A 25,263-nucleotide genomic window follows, 5' to 3' on the forward strand; every position below is an offset into this window, starting at 1 on the left:
ACGATGTATTTCTTCCCTTTGTGCCTTGTGGCCGACTAAGTAGCTTTCTTTTTCTTTATTTCAAGTCAATGCATCAACTAGAAGTGGAAGACAAATCCAGAATCCAATCGACGCCACGACTGAAAAGCTACATATTCCAACAGTCGGTGAACGCAGCAAAGTTGCCGGTTTAAAAAAAAAAAAAAACACTGGTGATTTCCGGTCACCTCCTGGCCGACTGGACAGTAAACACATGCGACTTACGTCACGTCATTGAATAAAAAGCTTGGATGGTTGTAAGAAAACACTGAATGTCAAATATTTGTCATCCTTTATTTATGGGTTTTGATAGCTAGCAGCTTTGAGATACACAAATGAAGTGTTACCAGATCGGAAGGAATGAAGGAATACATAGTGGCAAAAATGCGCCCTTCCTCCATTTATATGCAGATTTGTGCTATTCTGCCTGGACCTCATTTCCTGTGAATAGCAGGGTCAACTGTTCTGACTTTAAAGTCAGAATTCTGAGAATAAAGTCAGAATTCTGAGAAAAAAAGTCAGAATCCTGTCACCCCTCGTTTTTTTTTCTTCACTGGCCCTAATCCTTTTCTGTATTAAGATGCTGCATTCATTTAATTCAATAAAATAATGTAGTGTGACTGTTGTTCAAGGGTATTTTGCTAATTCAGTCGAATGAATGCTATTGTTTTGGTCTTGATGCTATGTCCATATCAGCTTCATCATCCCCAAAATGAAGAGGCAGAGTGTAATTTGAACAAAAATCACATTTACCCAATATTTCCGTTAAGTCATTGAGTGAGAAATTTAAAGGTCTGTGTGTCTGAGTGTACGTCTCACAGTACAGGCCTGCATTCGCAGCAGAGTTACGGAGAAAATGAGTGGCAAATGTGGAAAAGCAGTGCATGAAAGACCGTGCCTGTCAGTCAGGAAAAACACTCTGCAGTCATGTCCCTGGGAAAAACACTAACCCATTCATGCGACCCCCCACCCCCCCCACACACACACTCTTTCTTTTTCTTGAATTGGGGGATGGAGACCTGCCAGCTAGCTGGGGGAGGTGTTGCGAGGGATAGGTCAAAGGGAAACACCCTGTGCCCCGTTCAATGTTCATTATTCAGAAACACAGCAATATCATCAATATCAGTCTTCACATTCAGGGCTTGTTTTCTAATTTTGCCAAGAAATGTCTGCTGTTATTAGTGACTGAGCAAACACAAAGTAAATGTGTGTCTATGTCAAAGGTGTTCATTTATGGAATAATTATGAAAATCAATTGAAAAGGCGTGACTCAATGACATTTGAAAATGTAGTGCTACAGAAATATATGTACACAGGCACTGTGATGAACTGCTGAACATGTCTGCCTCACAGTTCAGAGGAAGCGGGTATGATTCCACCTCCGGAGTTTGCATGTTCTCCCTGTGCCTGTGTAGCTTTGCTCCGGGGGAATCCACTTTCCTGCCACATTCCAAAACATGGCAGGTGACGTGGACGCGAATGGCTGGCAACCGGTCCAAAGTAAAACATTATTTATGGCCAGCAGGCGGCGTTCGCATACCACAAAAGTTTCCCCAGTCTACCTGCTTGTGGAGGGGGGGGGGGGTCTATCTGTGTTCTAATTTCAATGTTAGTGGATGAGCCACATATTAACGAGTGTAGACATTTAGACTAAGGAACAGCAAAACAAAACATACATCTTTAAACATAAAGCACGCAAGTAGCAGCGAGAGCGGAAAGGTAGACGATCAAATATACAACGCGTTCATGAGCACACTTTTTGGTTTGGTCTGAGCGGGCGGGCGGACGCGCGCGCGCTCCATAACGTACCCAACATCGTACGTGCGCGCAACCGACAAACTGTGACCAAGATGGCGTGTCCACACGGATCAAGTAAGCGGCTCACTTTTTCTTTTCCCATAGCACAGCCAATATCTTTTTATTGACTTTGAGATGTTCGGCTTTTTTATTTTTTTATCAACAAAATAGCTTAACAATCTGAAGTGTGAGGTCTTGGTGCTTTGGACTCTCGCCGTTGTGCTTGATACCCGCCCGCATTGGTACTTGATAGCTTAGCTACTAGCAAACTGGCCGCCAACCTTTGAGCCATTATGAGGTTTGCCGGATCAGAGAATAAGGGCACTTTTCAAAACGTAAACGCAGCTAAACGCTGTCCCAGTCGTCATAATGTTCGCTTCATTTCATGCTGCGTTAACCCCGCATAGCAATAAACGTCTGCGACAGCACGGCCGCGGCAATGGGAAAAAAAGTTCACTCGTATTCTCAACACGTTGGAATGGATACTCATTGGAAGAGTCCTGGCAAATGATGTTGATGGACTTGTCTAAAGCTGACCGTAAAACGAGTAAACCTGAAATCCTTCCGCGAGAGGATAGTCCGAACCCGTGTTTAGCATCCACAACAACATAAGAGTGACTGACCGACCGACCCTGATCTTGACCTCGGGTTGGCAACTATTATTGGCACGTACAGCTTTGAAATGTGTCACATGCCCAGTGTGATTTTGATCATGGCCGCATATCCTATTTGGTCACCATTGTGTGAATAACGCAAGCCCTTCCTTTGGTGTATGTTGTCTGGCATAACAAGTAAGACCTGTAATTGTGTGTGTGTGTGCGTGTGTGAAGATGTGGTGGTTCCCCGCAATTTCCGGCTGCTGGAAGAACTGGACGACGGTCAGAAAGGAGTGGGAGACGGCACGGTGAGTTGGGGCCTCGTCAACGACGACGATATGACCCTCACTCACTGGAATGCTACCATCATCGGCCCCCCCAAGGTGAGACTTGTCTTTCGTACTTACCTCACACATGCATGCGGGTTGCAGCAAGTATTACCGTATCATTGATTTAGATTTATGACAGTGCTTTTCAAATGACCCTCACTTGTTCATTGGGATACTGTGGAAATGGCATCGATATAAACAAGGTTTGGAGTTTGAACCAAGCGTGGTGTTGAGGAATAAAGAAACGTCTTACCTTGCAATGTTTTTGGCGGTTTGTTCACATTTTAGACAGCCGTACAACACTGCAAATTGTCGTCATGGGAATTGTGAAGATGTTCTCACCTCACCTTGCGAGTCCTCAATGTTATCAGTGCAGCTTATGACCCTAGTTTTGTTTGTTTGTTTGTTTGTAGACCGTCTATGAAGGCAGAATATATTGTCTGAAAATTGAATGTGGACCCAGATACCCAGATCATCCTCCTCATGTCCGTTTTTTGCACAAGATCAACATGGTTGGAGTACATACATCGAATGGCGTTGTAAGTATGCAGCTTTCGCTACTGTGTTTAGTGCCGCGCGCAAACTGTACACGTGTCCATTCTCACCCGCACACGCCAGTCTGCAGTGCGACTCCCCCCCTCTCGTCCGTCTGTCGGCCCGAGCAAATGTTGAGGATGGCTTACCTAACCCGTCCATGGTTTGCTGTTGTTTGCAGGTGGACATTAAGGCCCTGCCCCGCTTGTGCAGATGGAAAAACACTTACACGATGCGCATGGTGCTCACGGAGCTCAAACAACACATGACAATGAAAGAGAACTACAAGCTTTCCCAGCCACCTGAAGGCCAAATGTACAACTGATGCATCTGCCCTTGTCCCTTGCTTGCGCTCATCCACTTACACAAAGAAGCAGACACACAGGCAAGCAAATTCCATTCCACAAATTCAACACTGGCTAGAGCACAACTGTCAATTGATTCCAAACGAGAGCGGGAATAATCATAATGCAGCTGATTTCCTGGCCCAGTTAGCCATTTTGCTCCACAGGGAAGACCTTGAGTTTACAATCCCCAAAATACTGTGTATTTGGCTTGTTTGTTTTTGTGTGCGTGTGTGGGGGTGGGGGGGGGCATACTGATTATTTGTTGCAATACTAAATTGTTCATAGCTTACACTGTACTGCGGTTCCATCAGTGGTTTCAGCCCATTCCGAGTTTTGTTTTTAAATAACAAAGCACACTTCAATTGCTCTTACTCCCAACTCGATTCCCATATCCTAAACCGCACTTAGTCTAATCAGCCTAACGAGTCTTGAACAAGATCCCCACATCGTGCAAACCCAAAGATGTGAATGAGTTGGTCCGAGGTGCATGTCTAGTTCAAGCCAGTCTATTATTAGGCAACGTGCACGGCAAGACTTGTGTGTGTCATAACGAACGCTTTGTGATGGTGACTCATTGTGAGCAAGCTGTGGGACAGGAGAGGAGAGGAGAGGAGAGGAGAGGCGAGGCGAGGAGAGGAGAGGCTTACGGCTGCGGAGAACACAGTGTGTGTATATATATATATATATATATACACTTGTAACTTCTCCAGATGGCCACTTTACAGTGGCTTGTGCAAACTTTTCTTTCTATTTTTTGGGGGGGTTTCTGGGCTGAGCGTGTGTGCACCCTGCAGTAGTCACCTGTCATTTTGTGAGTTGCCTGCCACTAAGCAATGTATGGCTTTGGATGTTTATTTTGTAACAGGAACATTCAATCAGGGTGACGGGGACCTTGGTTTGAATTAAATGTTCTGACTTTTGCACTTTGTGTATGGTGATTTTCCAAGCAAATGATAAAAAGCTCAGACCACGAGACATTTCTATCACTGGCGGCGTGGCGCGTTCCCAACAATACAGTGTGTGTCGATCGAGTGATGTGTGTAAGTCGCCAAGTCTTGACAAAAGTCTGAAACGACAAAAGTGAGCAGAGCCATGAAAAGAAAATGCCATTTTTCCGCGGTACCTCTGATTTGCGACAATTCTTCTCTTAACCAATAAATGCATTACCAAGTATAGCAGACTCAAAGTGATACCCTTATGCAATCGTTTCTTTTCGTCATTCTTAGCGGCATCCAATTTGAGGCCTAGCTTGTGTACTCCGACGGACACGAGAGGAACTAACAATTGGGCCCTTTGCAGGGGAAGCCGGAGCAGCCATCTTGTGTTGCCGCTTTTTGCTTTTGTGCGTCTTTTCGACCGGCGTCGCTCGTATCAAGTCACCAAAGAGGAACGAGGTTTACAATTTGCTCTTCCGTGATGACAGTAGCTCGCTTTGAGAAAATGCGGGCAATTTGATCCGCCTTACAATGTCAAGAGGAACAAGTGGAGCCGTGAAGACGGTGTCCGCTGATGGGAGGTCAGAGCTGATGACTGCTGAACGCCATTTCCAGACGATAGTAGGTGCGTGCCTTTCCAGTTGGAAGAGGAGTGGCATCCTGCTCACCCAGTTGGACCGGCTCCGTTGGCTCCTTTGCGCTCTGTGATTGAACTATGTATTTGCTTGCTTCCTCCTACTTTGGACATGAATTCAGTGTCATGCGTTGGGTGCTAGTCTTCATTTATTAAAGATTCATAGCAATGGCTTGGCTTCTTTCACCTGATCTTGCATGTGCGGGTCCAGAGTGGGCCTCCTTTCAAGCTGATGGAATGGCCTTTGCAACCATCACGTTACGCACGCGCTCGAAACCCCCAGCAGATGGCCTGGAGACAAAGAGGGTGTGAAGATGAGAGGCCCGGCGCCCCGGATCAACCTTTTGCCCCTCATTTTGAGTCCCCCAACGAGCTGCAGCACAAATGCACCTTGCCCAGCAGACAATACGTTGCGACTGCAACGAGCTGCCGGGACGCAAGTCTGTTAGTGCTCACATGGCTGCTTTTAGGATGTGCTCACCTTCCTCCAACCTGTATCTAAAGAGGATTTGGAGTCAGCGTTGCCTTCTCCTCGCCCTTGCCTGAAGAGGCAGTAGGTGGTTTGGAGTCAGAGAGTTTACCTTCTCCTGCTGGCCTTTGCTCAAAGAGGCACTTTTTCCTAAAAGCTACTTTACAGTCTTCATTTGTGATTTTCTTTCCCCGCTGCCCTTTGAGACCAGACAGTAGCTCCGATGTGAGACGAGCATTAAGTTCAAAAATGCAAACTATGATTGCGATGCGGCCCACGGCAAAAAGGAGTTTGACGCCCCTGCCGGTGTAGGGAAGAAGAAAAAAAAGGGTCATTTGTAGTTTCAGATTCCAATAGACAAGTGAGTGGATAGCAGGAAGGTCTTGGCTGTGCTACCAACTGTCTTAGCTACTTCATTGAGAGACAATGGCAGACAAGATGTTTGGTGTACTGTCAGCCACATGCTCCTGCACCACTATTGTCTCCACTCGGTGGGGACTTAAGGGGGAGGAGACGCTTGCGGAGGTGATAAGCGTGTGCGCGCACGTGCGTGCGTGTGTGAGAGAGCACAGAAGCCTGGTGGTAATTTGATGTGTGTCCCTTGGGATATTTGATGGATTAATGCTAAGTAGCTCCCTTCGCGGACTCACCACCTGATCTTTGGGCGCGTGCGCGCGCACCACATACATTTAAAAGGGAAGGCTGGATGTAGTAATGCTGAGCTCAGCTCGTTGAGCATCTATTGCCCGTCATCCACCCGCCTTCTGCCCCCCAGCAAGCTCTCTCTCCCTCCCTCCCTCTCGTTCTCTCTCTCTCTCTCTCTCGCTCTCTCTCTGCCCCTGTCTCCTCCGCACCACTTTCCATCTTTATCTCCATCCTGTCTGGGCTTTCTCTCTTTCTGCTGTTTAATTTAAACACATTTCCTCTTCTTTTCCTACAAAGCTGAGCTTGTCAGGCATTTTAAGTGTGTTTTTTTTTGCACTATATTTAGCGTTTGGGCAACAACCTAAAACTTGGCAGACTTCACGTTCTTTCTTTCTTTCTTTCTTTCTTTCTTTCTTTCTTTCTTTCTTTCTTTCTTTCTTTCTTTCTTTCTTTCTTTCTTTCGGAATGCCGCGCTCCTTTTTGGTGAAGCAGCCCAAGGGTCCTGACTGCCCACCTTCAAACTACCACCAGCAGCAGCAGCAGCAGCAGCAGCAGAAGCAGGAGCAGCAGAGTGAGCAGCACTGGAATGATTCGTACTTGGTGAAACATAGCATCACGGAGTCGGCGACCAACTTGGCGCTCCATTTGACTGAAAAGGGTGAGTTTCTCTTTCCACTTTTATATGAGTACAGGTGTAGGAGGAAATGTTTGATTTGGAGATGCACAGCTGTTTTTATGCCCCCCCCCCCCTTGCTTTTGCTACTAAACCAGTGTGGGAAAGAGCCTCAAATCCTCTCCGGGCAGCTTTGTAAAGCCCATGACTTGTTTTGTAACTCAGGACACCTAAGAGTATTCAGGTCATCCTGTCTCAGTCAGATTAATAGCCAAACTAGATCAAACAGCTGTCTTTGGCTTTAGCTAAATGATGGCTCTTAAATGCTGGGCTATGTACGTACTTCAGTACACATACCAATGTATGTACGTGGGAATCGGGCAGACAGTCCAACACAAACTCTTGTCACTTCCAAATAGAAATGGAAGTGAAATGGTGCAGATGCCCTTGAGTCTCCCCTCTTACCCCCCTCCCTCCCTCCCTCCCTCCCTCCCATCCCCCCTTGCCTCCCTCTCACCATCTGATCGTGCAGGATGTTAGATAGCCACAGGGAGTAGGTATGCAGCAACACAGTCCATATGTGATGGAGAAGGAGGCAAAATACGTAGACTGCAGTACTTACTACAAGTAATCCAATCAAATGCAACATGAACAGCAGCAGATTTGAATGGCTCATATTTGGAAGATGAACAGCACGGCTATATTTTTGAGGGAGGGAGGGGCATTGAAAGAGAGAGCTTTTCCATTGGTTGAATGACTTGTCCCCCAGATAGATTCAGGGTGCCAGCTGTCTGCTCGCCTTTGTTTTGCGCTGGTGGCGGTGGGGGCGCGATAAAACCACGGCCTGCCGTCAAGATCGGACGCCCCCCCCCCTTCCGTGCCCCTCATACACGCCGCACATAAAGAGCCCCCCCCCCCCCCCCCCCCTTTGCCAAAACACCTGTCACTCAGTTGCTCCATTAGCATGGTCACGAAGCCGCTAAAAAATATCACAGCTTGCCAATGATGTGATTTAGCCAGGGAGGGGCTTCTATTGCTGGAACGGAGGCGAGGCGAGGCGAGGCTGGTTGTGATTCAACTCTGGTTCTTTTGCCAAAGTCAGCACATTACTTTGTGGAGAGCACTTGTTGATTGGGACAAGGACTCGTTCATATTTCATCCTCCAAGCCTGCTCAATCTGCTTCTCACAAATCACTTCCTGTGTTCCCTTTCGGCTCAAATTGTCTCTGCGTTTCTTTCATGGGATCAAATATCTTTCCGACACCAATTTCCCCAGGCTACATCCGTGATTACATCCTTCCTTCAGTGCTGCAAACCACCAAGCTGTCCAAAGGCGCGGCATTGTACGTTCAAGGACGCGGCGGCGGCGGCGGCGGCAGCAGCGGGGACGAATTCTCCGACCTCGAGTACGATCCACGCAGCCCGGCCTCCGACACCTCGGCGGAGTCGGACGTGAGCGCCTTCCTGGGCTCTGACGGACGCTCCGGCCGGAGACCCGAGCGGGGACGCGGATCGAGCGGCGGCGAAAGGTCGGCGGGCCGCCGATCGAAATCCAAAAGCCGAGGTCGCCGATGGGCGTGCGGCGAGTGCGGCAAATGTTACGCCACCTCGTCCAATCTGAGCAGGCACAAGCAGACGCATCGGAGCCTGGACGGCCGGCAAGCCCGAAAGTGTCCCACCTGCCACAAAATGTACGTGTCCATGCCGGCCTTATCCATGCACGTGCTCACCCACGACTTGAAGCACGGCTGCTCGCTGTGCGGCAAAGCCTTCAGCCGGCCCTGGCTCCTGCGGGGCCACATGCGCTCCCACACGGGCGAGAAACCCTTCGCCTGCGCCCACTGCGGCAAAGCCTTTGCCGACCGCTCCAACCTGCGCGCCCACATGCAGACGCATTCGGCCTTCAAGCGCTACTCGTGTCGACGCTGCCGCAAAAGCTTTGCGCTCAAGTCTTACTTGAACAAGCACTACGAGTCGGCGTGCCGTCGGGCCGAGGACCAGTGCGGCTCAGACGACTGACTCACTCACTCACTGACTGACTGACTCACTCACTGACTGACTCACTCACTCACTCACTCACTCACTCACTCACTCACTCACTCACTCACTCACTGACTGACAGTCCTCCCTCCCTACCTACCAGTCCTCCCTCCCTCCCTACCTACCTACCTACCAGTCCTCCCTCCCTCCCTCCCTCCCTCCGTGGCATGCGCGCATCCTTTTTATATCGACATGCAATAACATTGGAGCAAGCGCTCAAACTAGTCAGCAATTCTATGCCAAGAATTTTGATTTAAATGGTACGTTGGTTGATTTATTTATTCGACAATAATTCCACATCAAACACGGGTTCATCAGTGAAAGATGAGCCGGTTTTGCATGCGATCCATTCAGGGCCACGCATTGAACGAGCGGTCACCTTTGTGAGGCTGTAGCTTACTCCTTCTTCCTTCCGCATTCCGCAAACACGCCTCTTAAATGAGCCCTACTGAGGAGAAGCGGTCTAGAAAATGGAAGGATTAATTTATTCAACTATTTATTTGTATTTATTATGACTTATTGGCTTGTCAAAGCCGTCAACTGTTTTGTTGCCAACAAAAGACCAAATATATTCTGCCGTGCTTTTATTCGGTCTGAAGACAATAAAGGTGATCAAATGGAATTAGGAAATATCTTGTCTGGTTGATGGTCTACCAAAAATAAAAAATCTGCTTAAACGGATAGCTCGGCAGCCGGCCAGCCAGATAGATAGATGGCCAGCTCGGTAGCCAGCTAGATCAATAGATAGATAGATTGACTTTTTTCCTTTGATTCTTTTTCTTCTTCTTCTTCTTCTTCTTCTTTCTTGAGCCATATTTGCAGGATGTTTACGGAGTTGGTTGCGCCTTCCTGCCAGCAGAGGGAACACCTGGCCGGCCAAAGCGCCTGCCGCAGCCTGAGCGAGCGCATGAAGCATGCTGGGTCAGGAGTCGTGAGAACTGGGCTTGCTGGTCCAGACCAAGCAAGCCCTAGCTATACCAAGCGCTCAGTGACCTCAGCAGCCGCAGGGGAAAGAAGAAGTATGCGTCTCAACAGACCTCATACAGCTATTTTAAACACAATAGTCAACACACAGTGCACGTACTAAGTTACTCAGTGTAGAAATGCACTGGATAGACTGAAAAAAAAGTACCATGGTGAAAACACTGCCAAAACGACTTGAGCCTTTCATGTGCGCGCACGGGCAAAGGAGCAGATCGCCTTTTTGGCTTCTGGCTGGCTGTTTGCCAATCAACGGAGAGGATACGATTGTCCCGTCCAAGCACAACAGGCAGCGGATGAGACTTTTTATAGCAACGTCAGACCTCGATGCGTGTCCGACAGCGATGACAATGAGCAACTTGGTGAGTTCAGCAATGCGATAAAGTCTTTATCAGCAAAAGCCTTCACTCAGGCATCCCGCCCGGGTGCCTTTGGAGGAAGCAGACTTTCAGTTTCGGGGGAAGCACCAAAAGGTGGACTGCAGAGTGGCTGGATGGATGGATGGATGATTGGATGGCTGGCTGGCTGGCTGGCTGGCTGGATGGCTGGCTGGCTGGATGGATGGCTGGCTGGCTGGCTGGCTTTCATGAAGTCAACTTCCTGAATGATGTTCCCTGGGAGATGAGATGCTCATCAGCCCAGGAGCAAGAAGCGGCCGGGCCGCCTGTGGCGCAAACAGGGCTACTCAAAGGTGACAAAAGAGCGGCTTTGGAAAATACGTATCTGTTGCAGATTCCACTGATTGCTTTCTTATGTGCAGACCGTACAAAATGGCGACACTTCATTAGGACTGGAATCACCTCAGCAGGCATTTTGTGGCATTCCTCTAAGTCACTCTGCGTGCGGGCGGGCGGGGGTGAAGTATTTACGATTCCAAACTGTGACGTGACGGGAGGCACCGAGGGAGAGAAAGTGCAGCGGGGTCGCGTTGCCGGCAGGCCCAATGTGCCAAAACACGGCGGTGTCCCTCCCGCTTTATGAGCCCAGGTTGCGCATAGGTCGGTCACACTTGTTAGTGCAGCTGAGCTGGAGGCCAGGGGCCACCGCTGGGGCCACCAATGGCCTGCTTTCATGTGCGGCCGACATGTGGCGCTGTGATGGCACGGCACGGCACGCACTCAATCTGGAAGCCATTTGTTCACTTTCCACCGAGAAAGTTCAGACCTTTGGCATCTGCCCACTGTTTATTTACCCTGGGCTCTTAAGCCATTAGCCCGAATGAAAAATCCACAGCTCACCTCTGACAATTGTGCGCTCCCGTACTCGTCGCTTTGATTCGCAAGATGCAAGTTGTTCTATTTTTCGATGGTGGCGAGTGAGTTTATTCACATCTTCACTCACCTGACCGTTTTTGAGCTGGCTCTGTCGAAATATGCTAGCCCGCATTGTCAAGTGAGCGCGCCGAATGTTTTTGACTGCAGCTAAGCAGTGCTCCCAACATGGTTGTTTCTGAAAACTCCAAAGGGCTCCATAGATCTGCTTCATTTTCCTAATGAAGGCGAGCCTGGCCTCCAAAGTGAAGCAAAGTGATGCAAAGTAAAGCAAAGCAAAGCAGAGCAGAGCAGAGCAGAGCAGAGCAAAGCAGAGCAAAGCAAAGCACACCGCGCCAAGACCGCCAAGACCACCCCACCCCGCCAGGCCAAGCCAAGCCAAGACAGCTCCTCGTCTCGTCCTGCCTCCGACAACTCCATCTATCTTGATGAAACGTGAAAACAGGCGCGGCGCGGGTGGCTGAGCAAACATTTGGCGGCCGGGTACTTGTTTGCTTCTGTCTCCGTGCAGCTGTTGAAGTGCATGGGAAGAAGAAGAAGAAAAAAAATAAAAGAGAGAGAGAGAGAGAGAGAGAGAGAGAGAGACAGACAGACAGACAGACAGACAGACAGACAGACAGACAGACAGACAGACAGAGAGAGAGAGAGAGAGAGAGAGAGAGAGAGAGAGAGAGAGAGAGAGAGAGAGAGAGAGAGAGAGAGCGCGAGCGCCGTGTTCCAGTCATCGCGCGCCAGCCAGGCACCAATGATGGCTTTCACGATGCTCAGGCCGATGTCGGCTCATTCCTTCGCCTTCTCCGTTGACTTGAGCCTGACGTCGGACGAGGACGAAGGGAACCGCAGTGAGAGCGAAGGCAGCACGGACAAGGGTTATGGCTACTGCCCGGCGGCGGCGGCGGCGGCAGCACCGGGCTCCGACACCGGCACCGGCGGGGTCGTCGTGGTCGAGCAGCGAAACGTCGCCAACGCCAGAGAGAGACACCGGACTCAGAACGTCAACACGGCTTTCAGCGCATTACGGACGCTCATTCCTACGGAACCGGTGGACCGAAAGCTGTCCAAAATCGAAACGCTGCGCCTGGCGTCCAGCTATATTTCGCACCTGGCCAATGTGCTGCAGGTGGTGGGCGACGACGAGAGGGACGAGGACGGCCGTGGCGGCGGTGGCGGCGGCGGCCGTGGCGGCGGCGGCGCTCCGCGTGGCGGCGGCGGCGCTCCTCACGGCGTGTCTCCGTGTCTGAGGGCCAGCGGAGACTCCGGACAGCCCCGGAGCATCTGCACCTTCTGCCTCAGCAAACAGCGCAAAGTAAGCGGTTCCATTGGCCAAAGCAGGGCTCACCAAACTTTTGGAGAAGGACAGCAACTTCTTGCGTACTGATGACGCATTCGATCCCAATTGGATCCTGCTCAAAAGAAGATGTGTGATTGATGATTCATTGCTCACGATATTCCTTTTCAGACATTTGGAAAGACATATTTGATGCAACACCTCCATTTTTCAATGACAGTAATGATAGACTATAGAATGAAATACATTACAAGCATTGTCGCTCGTAGAGTTGACTTCTTCTTTTTCTACATCCAGCGCAGATCTCCTTGAAAGGAAAGATTGGCTTTTGTCTTTGCATTAAAGCTACCAATGTATTTTTTCCTTGTTGAAATGATTGTGAAGATCATCTGACTGACTGACTGACCGACCGACCGACCGACCGACTGACTCACAGCCATTTCCTTCTTTGTTTCCAGGTTAAAGACAGACGATATTGTGTCAAAATGCTAGGAGGGCCAGCGAGAAAAGTACATTCTCGATAAAACTCTCCTTTCATTGGAACTGAGAATGACCACCAAAGACTGTTCTGTGAGTCTTTTGAATGTTTTTTTCTTCTTCACCAAACAAGAGTTGTGGCTCAGGTATGCATATGAATGCTTCATAATATGACTTGATATCAATATGAGATAAAGCATCAGCATCATTTGATGATTTGTTCATGGTTTTTTGTCAAACAAGGCAAGTTTTGTCAAATGCTCTTGTACTATACACATTGTTCGTAATGAGGAATGTTAAAACGGATTCACGGAATGCCATATGATAAGAAAGCTGAAGGAATGGTTTTTTTTTTGGTTTTTTTTTGGCACAAATACGAGCAGACTCAAATTTCAAAGATGGGTTTGTTTTTTGTTGCTGCTCATGGCTTCAGACAACCTGATGAGAAAAGAATTGTCACGACTCGTCCCCGGTTGTTTGATCTGTAGGTTGTCATGGTTTCTGTCGGCGTGTGTGTACTCGCCCCTCCCTTCCTGTGCCAACTCACAATCAATGTACTAATCACAGTCACCTGCCTCTCTCGTTACCTGTCGCCTATTTAAGTCCTGTCTGCGTGTCATTCCCTTCCGGTAGGTTCATTGTTAATGTCATGATGTGTTTTTGGTTCCACTTTCTGTCGTTGGTAATGACACCCTGTCATTTTGGTTCACGTCTTTTTCGCTCAGTCTTGTTGTTAGGTTTTGTCAGTGAGTTATGTCAGTTTTCCGAGTCTGTAGTTTGAGTTGCGCCAATAAACCAAGCTGGTCCAAGCTGCACTTGGTCGCCCTGCTCCATTTCCATTCCGATCCGTGCCAAGAATGAAAACAAACCACAGAGATAGTATATTTTTTTGTTTCCTCCACCCATTTTCTGCTGATTCATTTGATGAATTGACATTGCCTATAATGTGAGATGGTTTTGGACGAAATCCTTTCCTTCAAATCAAGTCTGATTGTCGATTTGATCACGTTGCTGTTTTGTAAGCTTTTCTTACCGACGACCGCGTTTTGCTCGAGAACTATTAAATCCTGCAGAGGAAAGCGGCAACGGGGTCCACATTTCATTTTGTGCTCAGGGAGCCAGCTGTCTTTCTTTTCTTACATTTGATTGACTCCTATTAACAAATTCTGGACCCCAAGTCATCAGGTGCAATTAGCACACGCACTTCCATATTGTACCTTTTCTGTATGACTGTCTTCATCGGGAGAGAACTTGCATGGGGAATTCCAGTAAGCTCCTCAATCAAGTGTCATGCCAAAGAATCACAAGAAAGGAAGCCACTGTGGAATCCTTTTCTTTTAGCAGTAGCGTGCTTTTTGGGGCGGCAGTTCACGTTGAGTGCCAATTAAGAAGATCGGAATCAGTGTCAGCTTTGGGAATAGTTTAAAGGCAAAACAGGAAAGACACAAATGAGCTTTCTTCCATCTATTGTGATGGCCCATGATTACTCGTGGGAGGGACATGACTACATTGCTGGACCAATGCCAAAAAGCTCCAAAAAAACATCCACAAGTCTGGGCCTTCTCATGAAGTAGCAACAGTCTTCCTCCGTTGATGAAAATCTTCCAATAAAACGTGGTACATTGTCCAGCAAGTTGATCTTTGGCATGCCTGGCTTCCCCCTACTACACATTTGGTGTTGATCAGTCACAGCTAATATGTGACACACAGCTGCTGTTAAGGTCATGCGGCAAATAAGAAAAGAAACAAAACAAAAAAAGAAAGAAATGGGAGAATCTACAAGTGTACCCTAATAATGTTGATGGGATTAAGGCAGCACTGTCCTTTCGCTTGAATCTTGGCTCAGGCCATTTTCCAAAAACTGAAACCATACTCATCCAACTAGCTCAAAGTCATTCCGGCAAAAATGTTGCAAAAATGAACTCGTGAAAAATCCAACACTGGCGCTCGTACCTCCTCCTGCATTTCAAAAACATGCTTCTTTTTGTTTCAAATGGAAGACTCTTTAGTTATGCGTGGCTTTGAATGGAGTGTGAAAGGTTCTTTGCTTATGTCATACTAGCGCCATTATGGTTCATCGCAACAGTCTTGCTCCATGGGTCTAAGGTTTGAATCCTTTGGAGCAGAAAACAAAATGCACTTTCAAACTTTTCACCTGTCTGTGCTACGAGCTAATTAGAAGCTGCTGTTCACCATCATCTTGTAGCCAGGTGGACCGTTGCTTCATGAGTCCCAGAGGTATCCTGAAGCAGGAAGATGTCAGAGAAGAACAGGAAGGAAACATCCTAAAGGCTTGACCCAGTTGAACTCCTAACTCCCTGCGGGGCCTCGGATCCTGGCTCCGGGCCAGCTTTGACATCACTCGCAGCGGCTGCAAAAATGCTTTTCTCTTTGTCACGCTCGCGATACAGTACGCAAGATGGCGTGCGATACAAAAAGCATCGATCATTTCAATCAGCTGGGTTGCACCAGGGAGTCATGGAAAAGAGGCAGGACGGCGGGCGGCCCTTGAGGACTTGGACACTGGACTTGGACACGCCCGGTATAGAGGATATCCTCAATCAGCAAGAGTACACTTTATTGAATAGCCTCGCTGAAAGCAACTGCCCCCAAACATCCTCCTCGTCATGTGTGTGTGTGGGGGGGGGGGGGTCATGTGACGTTTTACCTTCATCCAATTCTCATTCCTATTGTGATTTTTGTCCGATTGTTTTGGACCCTGACTGACCCTGCAAGGGGGGGGGGGGGGGGGGCGGACTGATGCAGACAAACAAAAATCTGTCCGTTCTCCAGGCAACGTGTCTCAACTTGTTATTTCATAATCTGAAGTTTGAGTCCTACGTTTTTGACAGCACTTGTTGACGTAATGAGGCATACTTTCAAGTCCATCGCATCGCTGCCGACTCTATTCGACTCGACTCGAGATGCTTGTCCTATTGCGGCTTCCGTAGCTGTACTTGGTGACGTAGGGGCCGCGGTCCGCCATGTTGTCTCTGATACAGCAGAAATCTCGCTTGAGAACAGGCATACCGGCGAGGCTTCGCCATTTGCCCATTGGGATTGACTACTGATTTTCTGGAGAAGCGTATCGTTCGCCGCATTAATCACGGGGGTAAATATATACTGATGATATAAACCATTCAACAGTGGACGATAAAACATCGGCTTTGCCATTTGCTAAGGCTCGGATGCTAACCGTCAAGGGTCCGCCCAACACGGATGAGTGAGCTACACCCTCTGTTAGCAGTCAAAACTATGCCAACCATCTTTCGGGCCAACACGTTCTTTCAAATCTTATCGTTCTGCATTGCTCAACACATAAGTTTCACTATGCACGTTTAGAATCGCTCCATGAGCAACTTCTCTTCAGCTGTGAGTTCTAGTGCATCTAATGGTGGGACTCAACAGCAGGAAACGAACCACTGAAAACTAATCACAAGCCGAGGAAGCGACGCGCTCGACTTTCTCGTCGTGTGATTAACATGTTCGCATTGTTTCACTGACTGACTGACTGACTGACTGACTGACTGACTGACTGACTGACCTATTTGCTAGGTCTGGAGTATCCTTTTTTTTAATCTATCTATTAATCTCCAGAGTAGTTCGGCGGGAATGTGCACGTCACTCCCGTAGTGTGCGCGTGCGTGTTATTATAACGGTGGTGATCTTGTGATGAAATCAAAATAAGTGACTATTCCCTTTTGAAACAGCACAATCCAATGTAGCATGAGTGATGTGCTTCACTCCATATGAAGCTGCAGAAGCTAGTCGTATCCTTATTTCGAAGTAGTTTTTGACAATCAATTTAGTCACAAAAGCGAAGGAATCCGTCATTGAAACAAGTCGATATCGTGCACGCGAAACGCAATTGTGATGGCAAGTTCCGTGAAGAATGATCTGGATTGTACATCACAGCCATGTCATTGTCTGCAGTTCACGACTGTTGTCTTTTTTTCCTAGCGACGACCACATGCCCCTGGTGCCCCCTCCCTTGTCCTCAAATAACCCCCCCGTACCCCCTTCCCCTTTTCAGTCAAAAGCCACAGCCCTCACCTTTGCTTCTTCGGCTGCCGAAAGAGCCCAGCTGCCAAGCTGTCGGACATGTCAGGACCCGTGCCGAGCCGGGCCAGGGTGTACAACGAGGTCAACACTCACCGGCCCAGAGAGTACTGGGACTACGAATCCCATGTGGTGGAATGGGGGTAAAAGTGCCCGTCGCCCCTTTGGCTCGATGTCGATCGACCGTGTGGGCGCCGGAAATGTGCAATCCATCTGACTGATGTCTTCACAGTAACCAGGATGACTTTCAACTGGTGCGAAAACTCGGCCGTGGCAAATACAGTGAAGTCTTTGAGGCCATCAACATCACCAATAATGAAAAGATTGTGGTCAAAATCCTCAAGGTAAATAAGACGCCCTCGTTGCCTCCATTACTGTCGTCCACCAACAAAATGATGTATGTGTCTCATTAGCCTGTGAAGAAAAAGAAAATCAAGCGTGAGATCAAGATTTTGGAGAATCTACGAGGAGGCCCGAATATTGTCTCCCTTATAGATATTGTGAAAGACCCTGTGGTAAGTATGCAATTTGAGGTCATCGAAGAACACATTGCCCTGTGTCTTTATTTCTAACCTGGAGGCCTGTCGTGCACCATTGTTGTCGTCGTCGTCGTCGTCGTCGTTGTTTTTTCTCAGTCTCGTACACCCGCCTTGGTCTTTGAACATGTTAACAACACCGACTTCAAGGTGAGAAGTTTTTCAACTTTTTCAAATGACATTTTAATTAGAGACGGATGGATGGGTGGATGGATGGGTGGATGGATGTGTTTATGTTTTTGGCTCTGATTGATTAAAACAAATCCTTTACTCTTGTATACTACATCATCGGTTACACGAGCCACGGTAATGTTAGTTACGCCATCATTTTGGAATGATTGAATGAGTGATGCTCTTTCTAATGACTTTGCTGTGATCCCTAGCAATTGTACCAAACGTTGACAGATTACGACATCCGCTTCTATATGTACGAGATCCTCAAGGTGAGTACAATGTTTTCTCTCCACATGACGTGTGGGAGTTGATGTGTGTCTTTTTTCAACAGGCCCTGGATTATTGCCACAGTATGGGAATCATGCATCGAGATGTCAAGCCACATAATGTGATGATTGATCACGAGCACCGCAAGGTAAGTCCTTCGACAGCTGCCGCCTGACGTATTTGTTGGTGATCAGCGTTTCCAAAAAACTCCCACCCAAACCGGAACTCATTTTATTCGGGGGAATAAAAGTCAAGATGCCAAAACACGTTCTTCTTCAGTCGTATCTTTGGTCATATTTGTGTGACAACTGTTGATTGTATGCGTCTGCAGTTACGTCTTATTGATTGGGGCCTGGCAGAATTTTACCACCCGGGACAGGAGTACAACGTCAGAGTGGCTTCACGCTATTTTAAAGGACCGGAGCTCTTGGTGGACTATCAGGTATAGCTGAGATTGCTAAGGAAAACATACTTTCCTTGTTTTGACAATTTGACAAAGTTAGCTTTGAATGTTTTTGCCCACAAAAGAACAAAACCCCGGCCGGCCAGCTGGCCGGCGGCGACCAGTGTGCGCTGCGCCCACGGCCCTTCCTTCCGCCCTCAATCGGGATTGCCATCTGTGTGTTTTAGATGTATGACTACAGTCTGGATATGTGGAGCTTGGGCTGTATGTTGGCCAGCATGATCTTCAGGAAAGAGCCTTTCTTCCACGGCTACGACAACTATGACCAGGTAATGGAGGCGTGAAATCAAGCGCGCGATGGTCTGCAGAAGCTGGACCGCAATCATTTGAAGCAGCTGTATTGTCTTTGTGTTCTTCTAGCTGGTGAGAATAGCCAAGGTTTTGGGAACAGAAGATCTATACGACTATGTGGACAAATACAACATTGAGCTGGAGCCTCGCTTCAACGATATACTCGGAAGGTAAAGGTGCCAGTTCCCTGCAAAGTTCATATCTGGCGTCACGCAGCGTCTCTTTTGACGCCCTCTCTTTCTCTCTCTCGTGCTCTCTCCAGACATTCCCGTAAGCGATGGGAACGCTTCGTCCACAGCGAAAACCAGCATCTGGTCAGCTCCGAAGCTCTGGATTTCCTGGATAAGCTGCTGCGCTACGATCATCAAGCCCGGCTGACCGCTCGCGAGGCCATGGATCACCCCTACTTCTGTAAGCGCTTCCGTTAAGGAGGGGAATTGCTTGTTTTGGTTTTACACACTGCAATGTAAAACACTGCACCAGTCAGGTGAAAGATGCCTTTTGGAATGAGCTAGATGACACGGCATTGTTGTTTTTGTTCTTCCCTTAGTCCCCATTGTGAAGGAGCAGTCTCGCGGTGGAGTCGCCGCCAACCTACCCGGTGGGAACCCGGCTGCTGTTAGCACAGCCAGCATTATCACCGGTGGGTGGCTGGCTGGGTGAGAAAAATCTCAGCAACGGTCCATTTCGAAAAATGAAATGCTCTTTTCCTGTCTTCAACTTCAGTCTTGTTTCCTACACTGGATGATGCCCCTGTCTTGGGCATACATGCCATTGTGCAAAGTGCAGGTGGAGTAACTGCTGCTGTGGCCATTGCAGGTATTTCTGCCTTGCCAGCCTCTACTGCCCTGGGCCCACTCACTGGCTCGCCCGTCCTCTCTGCCAGCAACGCTCTGAGCTCCCCGGTGCCCGCCGGAGCCCCCCAGTGACCGTTCCAATGGAGACAGACAGACAGACAGACAGACAGACAGGTGCAACACATCGACATCCAAACTCTGCGTGGCCGAGCCTCATCCAAACCTTTTTTTTTGTGGGGGGGATGTGATTCTTCTTCCTCATCTCAGCCGAACATGCTCACATGACATCCAAAATGAAAGTCCTGTGTGGACAAAATGCACTCATTTCTTCAAATGCAGCCATGCATTCAAAAGGGAAACCGTGTCATCCGTGGTTGTTTTGTTCATGTCGTACTTGAACAAGTACTTTGACAGAAGGTGATTGCCGTCAGGACCAAAAGAAGCAAACCTCCAATTAACTTTGTTTGGCTTCCGATAACTTTGAACAAATTGCGTCTGGTGCCGTTTTGCGCTCCAGATGCAGCGACAGTCGCGCTCGATGGCAAAAACGTGGAGCCGTAGCGACCCAAGCGTCCTCATGGGTGACGCTGGAGGCGGCCCGCTAAATACGAGTAGTCATGGATGTCTTGAGAAATGCTGCTTTGTAGCTCCTTGACCAAAGTTTTTCCCCGTTTATTTGAAAGAACAAACCGGGTTTGATCCCAATAGACAAAGGTCTTTAAACACTCATGCAAATCAGTTGCGCATTCCCTGCGGAGGAACAGTGTTAAAAAGAAAAAAAAACCCAGATGGCCAGAAAGATTTGTGTCCCGTATACTGATGGATGGATGGAGGGATGGATGGACAGATAGACGGATGGTTGGACGGATGGATGGATGGATGGATGGATGGATGGATGGATGGATGGATGGATGGATGGATGGATGGATGGATGGATGGATGGATGGATGGATGGATGATGCAGAGTTGCCAGTTGAGACAAAAACGGCACGCTCTCAAGCCCTGGGCACTGCACAGACGATTCAAAGTAATTTAATACACTGGGAAATGGATTATTATCATGGTGCAAATGTATAGTGGACAAAACAAAGAGTTTTATGCATGGCAGGTGAGTAGTTTGCATTTAGTGTTTTGTGGCTCTGCCATGTCAAGCCAGGCCAGGCCAGGCCAGGCCAACGGTTGACAATGCGAGTGAGTATGGGAACGATTGTCGACAGGTGAGTTCATTTGGAATCAGCAGTTGAGCGTGTGTCGCGTCGTCTGGTGTGACTCTGCCGTGCCGAACCATAGCACTTGAAGGATCTCGGTCTCCTGTGTTCTTGTGCCACAGTTTGATGGTGTAACTTTTTGACCCTGCTGTACATTTTTTGTAAACATGGAAATGCAAATAAATCAAAGTGTGTACATTGAGTCACTACACCACTGTATATATTTTTATGTTCTTATGTAGAAGACTAGTATTTGCAAATATTTGTGTAAATAAACAGTTATTTATCAAGTACCCTGTGCTTTTTTCACATTGGAGATTATGCACGCCAAATTGTTAATGCGTAGGTAGGTAGCAACTTTATTTGAAAGCTGTTTTCCGAAAAATAGGAAATAAGTACAATAAAGGGCAATCATGCATACAGTCATCCAATTTGACATCCTAAAAATGTAGTGAAAATAAAGTCATATACGCAATGTTTTTCTCTAACCCATTACCAATAACCTTGACACAAATTCATTTCAATATACGTAAATGGTGTGTTTCCTGAAATGACATACAGTAGATAGAAGAAGCAATCACCATGCCATTAGCACGCGCCCTCATTTCAAATCATCCCTCTCTAGTCAAAGAAAAGCTTCTTGCGCTACAGAGTAGTGGCAGAGCAGATTGGAAGTAGTACGAGACACATTTCCAGTGTGACACGAGAAAGAATGCCACGACAATATTGTGAAAAGCTGCTGGTTCAACCGCTTCATTGACAGACAACTCTTTGGTAGTCTGGCAGGGAACTTCTTTGTCTGATGAGGTCACAGCAGTCCACACTGCGGTGGTGGTGGTGAAATCTAGGCCAAAACACAAGCCCAGCGAGCTCAATATTGCGCCTGCCTGCCTGCCTGGCTGGCACACCGATAGATGGCGATTGAGCAAAGCACCTGTTTAAGCGCAGCTCCCTGTCAATCTCCTCCAGCGTCTTGCCTTTGGTCTCCGGTAGCATGAAGTAGAAGAAAAGCGCGGCCACCGCTGACACCATCCCGTACAAAAGAAAGGTTCCAGACAGACCCAACGCATCTGACCGTATCCACAAAAGGCAACAAGGCACATTGCAGATGGATTGGACCAATACAGGGATCATGGGAGCTTACTGAAAAGGTCCAGGAAGGTGAAAGCCACCAAAAGGTGGGCGCTCCAGTTGAAGCAGCTGGTGAACGCGAAGGCTCGTCCTCTCACGGCCGCGGGAAATATCTCGCTGAGGAGGAGCCAGGTCACTGGAGCAAACATAGTACCAGGAAGAGGATTTAGCATTTGGATCACAAAACTACGCTTGAGATACATATATATATATATATCGCTGCGACCAGATACAAACTGGGTCCAAATCCAATGGAGTATGCGCTGACTGCCGCCATCATGCACACCACAATGATCCAGTTGAAAACGTCATCCCCGATGCTGGGAGAGGATTCCGTAGCGGCTCTTTCCGTTTGGTTTTCTGGAAGCCCAGCACCGACAAGCGCTGTGTCATTTCCAGCCGGCGGATGAAGAAGGGGACTGGTGCGGTTGCCGACGGAATGCCCCCAACCGCAAGGCCTCGCCGCCGCCGCCGCCGCCGGCTTTAGCGAATGTCCGCCGAGCAGTCCGACGCAGATCAGGCAAAAGGCCATGACGCAGCATCCGCCGATGAGCAAAGGCCTCCTGCCCCATTTGTCGGAATACGCCACGGAGACCAGCGTGGCCGCCACTTTGACTATTCCGATACCGACCGTCGCCAGCACGGCAGAATTGTCGCTGCGAAATCCTGCAGAGTGAAAAATGGTCGAGGCGTAAAAGAGGACGTTTGGCTGGCCTGTCAACTGCTGAAAAAGCACAAGTCCCAGCCCCAGCGCCGTGCGGGTCCGCATGTTGTCTCGGCGCCGGAAAAGGTACGAGATGTCGCACTGCTGCGCCTTCTTGCCATCTGAGCACGCTTCATCTCCAGCCCTAAGAGTGGTTTGGGACGGAAGGGCGCATACGGAGACGAGTTGAATCAAGGTGGGCACCGCGGCTAAGGCAAACATCCACTTCCAGCCGCTTTGGGAATGAACCAAAAGGTAGTTGACGGTGTAGGCCAAGAGGACGCCCGCGGTAATGCCGGCTTCGTACAGCGTCACCAAAAGGCCCCTACGCTCGGGGCTCACCATCTCCGACACAAAGATGCAGCAGGACATGGAGGACTGGCACATGGCAAAGCCCACCGTCAAGCGACCCAACAAAAGGCTTTGGTAGGAGCTGACCAGGAGGAGCGAAGTACCCGTCAGCATGAGGACGATGCTGAGCAGGATGGAGTTCCTGCAGCCGTAACGGTCGATCAAGCTTCCTCCCAGCAGGGAGGCCAGCAGCGCTCCGGCCAACAAGGAGCTGACCAGCAGCTCTTGCTGAATGCAGCTGAGTCCAAACTGGCTCTTGAGTTGGAGCAGAGCGCCGGAGATGACGGCCAATTGGTAACCGAAAACCAGGCCTCCCAGCGCGGACGAGGCGCTGGCAAACAGGAGGGCCGAGCCACCTAGGATGACGACGACGCACAAACCAGACACGTCACTACGAGAACAATATTAGAAAGGAGATTGCTGTTAGCAAGCGATGATCAGGTGACTCGTAATCATTCAAGCGTCTGTTTGCAGCAATCTGTTCACATCAATGTCCAGCTAGTGCTTTCAAACGGAAAGAGACATTGCTTACCCATGGTTGTCCCGTTAGAAGTGCTCTTCAGCCATGTCGCTTCTTAGGTCCAAAGCAACATTTCGCTCAAACAAATGAAGTTCCGCCTTCGGAAATTATCGCCGCTGCTGGCTGGCCCGGAATCCTGCACAAGAGTGAGTGAGTGAGTGAGTGAGTGAGTGAGTGAGTGAGTGAGTGAGTGAGTGAGTGAGTGAGTGAGTGAGTGAGTGAGTGAGTGAGTGAGTGAGTGAGTGAGTGAGTGAGTCAGTGAGTGAGTGAGTGAGTGAGTGAGTGAGTGAGTGAGCGAGCGAGCGAGTGAGTGAGTGAGTCAGTCAGTGAGTCAGTGAGTGAGTGTGTGAGTGTGGCGCTCAAGCGTCACCATGACAACCCCCTTGTTGATTGCCGTGATTTAATTACTGGGTCCTTTAGAGATATGCACAACAAAATGCAAGGCAGATCCAGGGACACTCAGCTTGCTTGCTTGCTTGCTTGCTTGCTTGCTTGCTTGCTTGCTTGCTTGCTTGCTTGCTTGCTTGCTTGCTTGCTTTTCAATCAATCCGCAGACTCAAATCAAACAAGTCCTTGTCAAACATCCTCGTCGAAAACAGACACACACACAAAAAGACACCAAACACACGAGCGCGCATGCCATGCACTGCAGCCATAAGTGAAGTGAAACGAACTCATGGACGCTAATGGACACTGGAGTCCTCACATAGATCGTGGTGGGAGCAGAACAACTCACAGGAGTTTGCCGCTGCCGCTGCTGCTGCTGCTGCTGTTGCTGCTGCTGCTGTTCCAGAAAAGTTGACGCGACGTGGCAGACGCAGAACAACTTACAAGAGTTTGCTGCTGCTGCTCCAGAAAAGTTGACGCTACGTGGCAGACGCCTGCACATACGTGAAGTTGGAGATCGAGAGAGCGAGCGAGAGAACGAGCGAGAGAGAGAGCGAGAGAGAGAGAGAGAGCGAGAGAGAGCGAGAGAGAGAGAGAGAGAGAGAGAGAGAGAGAGAGAGAGAGAGAGAGAGAGAGAGAGAGAGAGAGAGAGAGAGAGAGAGAGACAAGTCAGGAAAAGTGAGTGACGTTACTCCTGCTACTGTCACGCGCAGCGCAGCGTATGTCGATCCCAAATGTGTTTGGAAAGCTGTCTGGTTTCCCTTCACGAAGCGTTGAAGATGAACTTATTTGTCCTCGCAGTGGGTTGTGCTAAGTTTACTCGCTATCCCGCCCTCTTCAAGCCAGGCTCTGATCAACGAGCTCCATTTCATTTGGTTTGTGGAGAGCCTAAACTATCCCCACCAATGCTACCTTTGCCTTTACCCTAACCCAGAAGAAACCAACTTTGTTTTTAAATACCACCGCCAAGTAGCAACTCGTGAAGGGCATTGTAGACAGAAATAACAATAATAATATTAATATTAATAATAATAATGATAACAATAATCAACATTTGACCTTTCCCTACCTCTTGATGTATTCCCTTGGCTTTTGATTAGAAAAAGTGCCCCGTCCGGTATGACAACTATGAGCTGGAAAGTAATGTGACGGAGGTGATGAACTCGTTTTTAGACTCTCGTTCGTGTCACCTGTTCGCTCTTTGCCTTTGCAGCTTTTGCATGCGCTATAGACTATGATAGGATATCCTATAAAACTATTAAGATTTAGATGTGGAAAAACTGGAATGACCAGCATACTATAAAACGTAAGAATGTGTCACTCATTGTAAAATAAAAAAGAATAAACATCCATCCGTCCGTCCGTCCGTCCGTCTAAGAGACTGATGAACTCGTAGTGGACT

The 25,263-nt window shown here is 48.6% G+C and overlaps 5 protein-coding genes and 1 long non-coding RNA gene across 9 annotated transcripts; 4 read left to right on the forward strand and 2 right to left on the reverse strand.

Annotated features, from left to right (window-relative positions):
- Positions 1–1,729: 1,729 nt before the first annotated feature.
- ube2v1 (ubiquitin-conjugating enzyme E2 variant 1) lies at positions 1,730–4,544 on the forward strand. Its single transcript, XM_088390457.1, has 4 exons — positions 1,730–1,890; positions 2,646–2,794; positions 3,154–3,279; positions 3,456–4,544. Exons 1-4 carry the CDS (start codon positions 1,869–1,871, stop codon positions 3,597–3,599), a joined length of 441 nt encoding a protein of 146 aa, XP_088246583.1. The 5' UTR covers positions 1,730–1,868; the 3' UTR covers positions 3,600–4,544.
- Positions 4,545–4,705: 161 nt separating this feature from the next.
- LOC148391439 (uncharacterized) lies at positions 4,706–11,768 on the forward strand. The gene is made up of 2 exons (XM_088390451.1): positions 4,706–6,962; positions 8,194–11,768. Exons 1-2 carry the CDS (start codon positions 6,770–6,772, stop codon positions 8,934–8,936), a joined length of 936 nt encoding a protein of 311 aa, XP_088246577.1. The 5' UTR covers positions 4,706–6,769; the 3' UTR covers positions 8,937–11,768.
- On the reverse strand, positions 9,240–12,921 carry LOC148391440 (uncharacterized). The gene is made up of 3 exons (XR_015861402.1): positions 12,749–12,921; positions 12,312–12,493; positions 9,240–10,552 (listed from the first exon to the last, which is right to left on the reverse strand). It is a non-coding gene; the product is annotated as an uncharacterized LOC148391440 (long non-coding RNA).
- On the forward strand, positions 11,868–17,074 carry LOC148391441 (transcription factor 15-like). Its single transcript, XM_088390452.1, has 3 exons — positions 11,868–12,515; positions 12,956–13,120; positions 16,935–17,074. Exons 1-2 carry the CDS (start codon positions 11,955–11,957, stop codon positions 13,019–13,021), a joined length of 627 nt encoding a protein of 208 aa, XP_088246578.1. The 5' UTR covers positions 11,868–11,954; the 3' UTR covers positions 13,022–13,120; positions 16,935–17,074.
- LOC148391442 (casein kinase II subunit alpha) lies at positions 17,032–20,980 on the forward strand. Of its 2 annotated transcripts, none has more exons than XM_088390444.1 (12): positions 17,032–17,176; positions 17,266–17,377; positions 17,447–17,548; positions 17,669–17,719; positions 17,953–18,012; positions 18,075–18,158; positions 18,342–18,452; positions 18,641–18,742; positions 18,834–18,934; positions 19,027–19,175; positions 19,315–19,423; positions 19,584–20,980. In XM_088390444.1, exons 1-12 carry the CDS (start codon positions 17,076–17,078, stop codon positions 19,807–19,809), a joined length of 1,308 nt encoding a protein of 435 aa, XP_088246570.1. In that variant the 5' UTR covers positions 17,032–17,075; the 3' UTR covers positions 19,810–20,980. The 2 variants fall into 2 exon arrangements, with proteins under 2 accessions (XP_088246570.1, XP_088246571.1); XM_088390445.1 differs by having other exon boundaries at positions 19,315–19,407.
- slc2a10 (solute carrier family 2 member 10) lies at positions 19,801–25,245 on the reverse strand. 3 transcript variants are annotated; one of them, XM_088390439.1, is made up of 7 exons: positions 25,052–25,245; positions 24,211–24,355; positions 23,487–23,610; positions 22,138–23,310; positions 21,914–22,036; positions 21,704–21,839; positions 19,801–21,613 (listed from the first exon to the last, which is right to left on the reverse strand). In XM_088390439.1, exons 3-7 carry the CDS (start codon positions 23,488–23,490, stop codon positions 21,523–21,525), a joined length of 1,527 nt encoding a protein of 508 aa, XP_088246565.1. In that variant the 5' UTR covers positions 23,491–23,610; positions 24,211–24,355; positions 25,052–25,245; the 3' UTR covers positions 19,801–21,522. The 3 variants fall into 3 exon arrangements, with proteins under 3 accessions (XP_088246565.1, XP_088246563.1, XP_088246564.1); XM_088390437.1 differs by having other exon boundaries at positions 24,931–25,245; XM_088390438.1 differs by having other exon boundaries at positions 24,921–25,060.
- Positions 25,246–25,263: the final 18 nt, after the last annotated feature.

This window comes from Syngnathus floridae, chromosome 11 (genome assembly GCF_059516105.1).
Source record: "Syngnathus floridae isolate MCC-2025c chromosome 11, RoL_Sflo_1.0, whole genome shotgun sequence".
Lineage (NCBI taxonomy): Eukaryota > Metazoa > Chordata > Actinopteri > Syngnathiformes > Syngnathidae > Syngnathus > Syngnathus floridae.

Coding starts and splice junctions, on each gene's coding strand:
- ube2v1 (XM_088390457.1), top strand. CDS start 1,869: ATGGCGTGTCCACACGGATCAA. Junction 1,891..2,645: donor GGCGTGTCCACACGGATCAA/GTAAGCGGCTCA, acceptor GCGTGTGTGAAG/ATGTGGTGGTTCCCCGCAAT. Junction 3,280..3,455: donor TACATACATCGAATGGCGTT/GTAAGTATGCAG, acceptor TGTTGTTTGCAG/GTGGACATTAAGGCCCTGCC.
- LOC148391439 (XM_088390451.1), top strand. CDS start 6,770: ATGCCGCGCTCCTTTTTGGTGAAGCAGCCCAAGGGTCCTGACTGCCCA. Junction 6,963..8,193: donor GCTCCATTTGACTGAAAAGG/GTGAGTTTCTCT, acceptor CAATTTCCCCAG/GCTACATCCGTGATTACATC.
- LOC148391441 (XM_088390452.1), top strand. CDS start 11,955: ATGATGGCTTTCACGATGCTCAGGCCGATGTCGGCTCATTCCTTCGCC. Junction 12,516..12,955: donor GCCTCAGCAAACAGCGCAAA/GTAAGCGGTTCC, acceptor CTTTGTTTCCAG/GTTAAAGACAGACGATATTG.
- LOC148391442 (XM_088390444.1), top strand. CDS start 17,076: ATGTCAGGACCCGTGCCGAGCCGGGCCAGGGTGTACAACGAGGTCAAC. Junction 18,453..18,640: donor AGCTCTTGGTGGACTATCAG/GTATAGCTGAGA, acceptor TGTGTGTTTTAG/ATGTATGACTACAGTCTGGA. Junction 18,935..19,026: donor TTCAACGATATACTCGGAAG/GTAAAGGTGCCA, acceptor TGCTCTCTCCAG/ACATTCCCGTAAGCGATGGG.
- slc2a10 (XM_088390439.1), bottom strand. Junction 21,840..21,913: donor CACCTTCCTGGACCTTTTCA/GTAAGCTCCCAT, acceptor GGATACGGTCAG/ATGCGTTGGGTCTGTCTGGA. Junction 21,614..21,703: donor AGGGAGCTGCGCTTAAACAG/GTGCTTTGCTCA, acceptor GTTTTGGCCTAG/ATTTCACCACCACCACCGCA.